The 3,940-nt window shown below is 33.8% G+C and overlaps 1 protein-coding gene across 1 annotated transcript in view; it reads right to left on the bottom strand.

Moving 5' to 3' along the window:
* LOC131929824 (A disintegrin and metalloproteinase with thrombospondin motifs 6) overlaps positions 1-2,798 on the bottom strand; it is a gene marked incomplete at its 5' end in the record, with an annotated part of 20,596 nt that extends 17,798 nt beyond the window's left edge. The window contains 4 exon segments of the mRNA XM_059286214.1: positions 564-708; positions 1,500-1,592; positions 2,400-2,605; positions 2,738-2,798. Coding sequence (XP_059142197.1) covers positions 564-708; positions 1,500-1,592; positions 2,400-2,605; positions 2,738-2,798 — 505 coding nt within the window.
* Between the last annotated feature and the right edge of the window lie 1,142 nt (positions 2,799-3,940).

The following is a 3,940-nucleotide window of genomic DNA, read 5'->3' as shown; positions in this document are numbered from 1 at the left end:
ATTACGTTACGATTACAAATATGAATATTATTAATGATTATTATTATTATTATTATTATTACAACTATCATTACTTTTATTATTATTGTTATTATTATTATTAAGTTAATGCTGCACAGATAGCCACAAACAATCCATCCAACCAAGACCTACATAAATATACTAAACAAAACCCATATGTACATGCAGTGGCGTTGCGAGGTCGGGTGTCACCAACTGCGGCACTTAATGGTGTCACCCCCAGAGGCGTAGCGACCTTTCCCGGGGACAAACTTTCAATTTTCGATTTGCACCCCCCTCCCTGCGCCCCTCAAACTTTCGGTTTGCACCCCCCTCAAACTTTCGATTTGCACCCCCCCCCCCCCTAAAAATGTTCTCTATATATTTTGCTATTTTTTGCCTTGGTGTCACATTCCTAAATGGTGTCACCCGGTGCGGTCCGCACCCCCCGCCCACTCTCGCTACCCCTATGAGTACATGTACTATAACTATACAACTAAAGACTATCGTGTACTGTAACAATACAACTAAAGACCATGAGCATGTACTACTCAACAACGTACTGGGCACCACGTAATCAAAGGCGTTGGCAAGATGAGGTTTGAGCTCCTGTAGGTCGAAATGTTCAAACTGTGTGGACACATCTCGCTCTGCACGTGCACTAGGTGACAGCGTGTAGACCACTCCTTCGTGAGTAAAAGTACCTCTCTGACAAAAAAGTAATACAACATTAATTTGAAACAAATGGTATTGTTTTATTAAACAAGCTTTAAAAAGCACACGAAATGCTTATTCGTCTTCATATGATGTGAATATTATTTCCTTTTAGACCTATGGGTTAATTAGAGAGATGCGTTAGGGTAAATATTCTGTAACATCGTATATATATATATATATATATATATATATATATATATATATATATATATATATATATATATATATATATATATATATATATATAATGCATATACATATAAGTTAAGGTACCTAAAGAAACATGTTCGTATCAGAGACTCTTCTGAAACCTTATTATCATTACTTCTACGACTCCTACTACTATTACTTTGTTTATTGGTTAATGTTCTGTAACATCGGATATATATATATATATATATATATATATATATATATATATATATATATATATATATATATATGTGCGTGTGTGTGTGTGTGTGTGTGTAATCTCAGGCCAGGACTATTATAAAAATATACAGTTGATATTGTGATCTATTTTAGTACTTTAAGTGTACCGTATCCCAAAAGATTAAATGTAAATCTTGGCTTAATACCTAGATAAAAATCTACATGAAAAGCAAGGTGATAGGCAGATAACTGAATGAATACGTTACTGAATTATGAAACAGTGTAGAGGAATGAAAGCGGCGTTGTTACTAAAATAACAATATAAGTAGAAAATGATATTTCAACGGCAATGGTTGATGAAGGTACAGAATATAGTCCAAGTAGTTACAGAGCATGAAATAAAACGTTACCAGTGAAATTCTAGTGTTATTGTCCGTGGTTCCATCTATTCTCTCAATCTGTAGGGCGGCGTTACCTTCTACGTCCTGATAGTAGCCGATAGTCTGTTGAAACATTTTATGTTACAAGTGTTATATTCGTAGCAGTAATTAATAAGTAGGCCTACTTGAGCACATTTGATAGTTAAACGTGGTAAATTCATATTAATGAATTATAGGCAGCTGAATAAAGAAAGTTACAAATTGGAGCGGTTAATTTAAAACAATAAATTATACGTAGCTGAACAGAAAAAGTTGTTATACACACACACACACACACACACACACACATATATATATATATATATATATATATATATATATATATATATATATATACATATATTTATATGCTATATATATATATATATATGTGTGTATGTATCTGTATATATATATATATATACATATATATATATATATATATATATATATATATATATATATATATATATATCCTAAATTTATAACTATTTCTTTTATAAGGTAAATACGTAATTAAAAATTATATGTGTATGTATATAAAAGGCTGAGTATGTAAGGTGTGTGCACGTGTATGTGTTTCTATGTGGAGGCAGAGTTGTAAAAAGATAGCAATAGAAGATTATACTTAATTAAAAATATATTTAGAAAAATATTCTTAATAATTGTATAGTTTGTTCAATTAACTGGCATTTTAATATATCTGTATTCTTGTCAAAATATCAATATCCACTTAAGAGCTAACTATATGTTTTTGAGTTTATTCTGTCTTTAAATAACTTAGTAAATAATATAGACGTTAACTTTGATTAATAATGCTATAAGTATAATTAAAATATACGGTCATAAGGACAGTAAACAACTCTAAAAGGTGTGCGCAATAATACTCACTTCAGGAATGACGACAAACTCTCTAGACTGAATCGGGCGTCCATCTTTGTCAGTTGTCAATGTATAGATAGGCGTGTCTAGACGGATATACTGAACACGCTGCATGCGAAGTTCGGCTGTTGTGTTAACGCTGATGACAACGGTTATGTTGACGTAATCAGGCGGTGTTTGGTTTATGACGTCACTGGTGCTGTACTTTAAGCGCACTGATAGAGATATGATTATTTATATTTATAAATAAATAAATACGTTTTGGTATATATATATATATATATATATATATATATATATATATATATATATATATATATATATATATATAAAGAAAAGAAATGTACCTGTTATGCTAGAGCTGAAACGTATTGCGAACATCTGAACTAAGACCCAAGTAACAATCAAACACCGCATCTTGCCAAGTTGCTACACTAATAAGACGTTCCACCTTAATCTTCAAGCACAATACACTAATGTGCATTTGATTCCAACACTCTCCTAGCTCGACTGAATTCCAGACACCGAAATGTTCATTTGTAACCTGTCGCGTTACCCTTAATGCATCACGCGCTGCCTTAGAATATAATCTCCCCTTTTTTATTGTATTGCATACCTGACTGCTTTATATCCGGTATTGCTGTGCTAGAAACTATTGTATAAACTATAGGCAACACTGTCAATTGTGTTTTGAAAACAGGTTATTTAAAGATATATAAACAATGTCTTTGTTTTTCAAAAAAAAAATCTGAGACACGAACTATTGCATAGAAAATATTTTAGGCCGACACAGTTATGTCTACATCAGGGGTTCCCAACCTTTTTTTACTCTAGAGCACATTCTAAAATATCGGTAGGGTGGCGGGCACCACCTATTTTAAATCGACAAACTCCTTCCAGAGGTGTAGCGACCCTTCCCGTCACCCGGTGACAAAACTTTCGATTTGCACCCCACCCCTTCATACTTTCGATTTGCAACCCCCCCCCCTCATATTTTCGATTTGCACCTCCCCCCCTCATACTTTCGATTTGCACCTCCCCCCCTCATACTTTCGATTTGCACCCCCCCCCTCATACTTTCGATTTGCACCCACCCTCCCCCCTCTCAAACTTTCGATTTCCATCCCCTTCAACCTTTCAATAGTGTTTATGAAAAAAATTCTGTCTCTGTCGAATAGTGAGAGGCGGGCACATACGAATCGTTCGGCGGGCGCCATGGCGCCCGCGGGCACATGGTTGGGAACCCTTGGTCTACATCATACAAAAGGAATAGGAAACATTTCTCATACAAAAAAAATTCGGTCATACAAAAGTAATCTCAGACTAACGAAATATTTCATAGTAAATATTTTAGACAGACACAGTACCTCATTTAAAAAAATCATACAAAAAAATCTTAGATAGACGAAATATTTCAGAGATAAACATTTAGGAAGTCAACACATCTCATACAAAAAACAACACACAGACAAACTTTCTCAGACAGACGAAATATTTCTGAGAAAATATCTTATAGGCAGATAAAGACTCTGATTTGAAAGTAACAGGAC

Source organism: Physella acuta, unplaced genomic scaffold (genome assembly GCF_028476545.2).
Source record: "Physella acuta isolate Inbredline_101_S28 unplaced genomic scaffold, ASM2847654v3 ptg001682l, whole genome shotgun sequence".
Classification (NCBI taxonomy): domain Eukaryota; kingdom Metazoa; phylum Mollusca; class Gastropoda; family Physidae; genus Physella; species Physella acuta.
The sequence above is the reverse complement of the archived record's forward strand: the minus strand, read 5'-3'. Positions and strand labels throughout refer to the sequence as shown.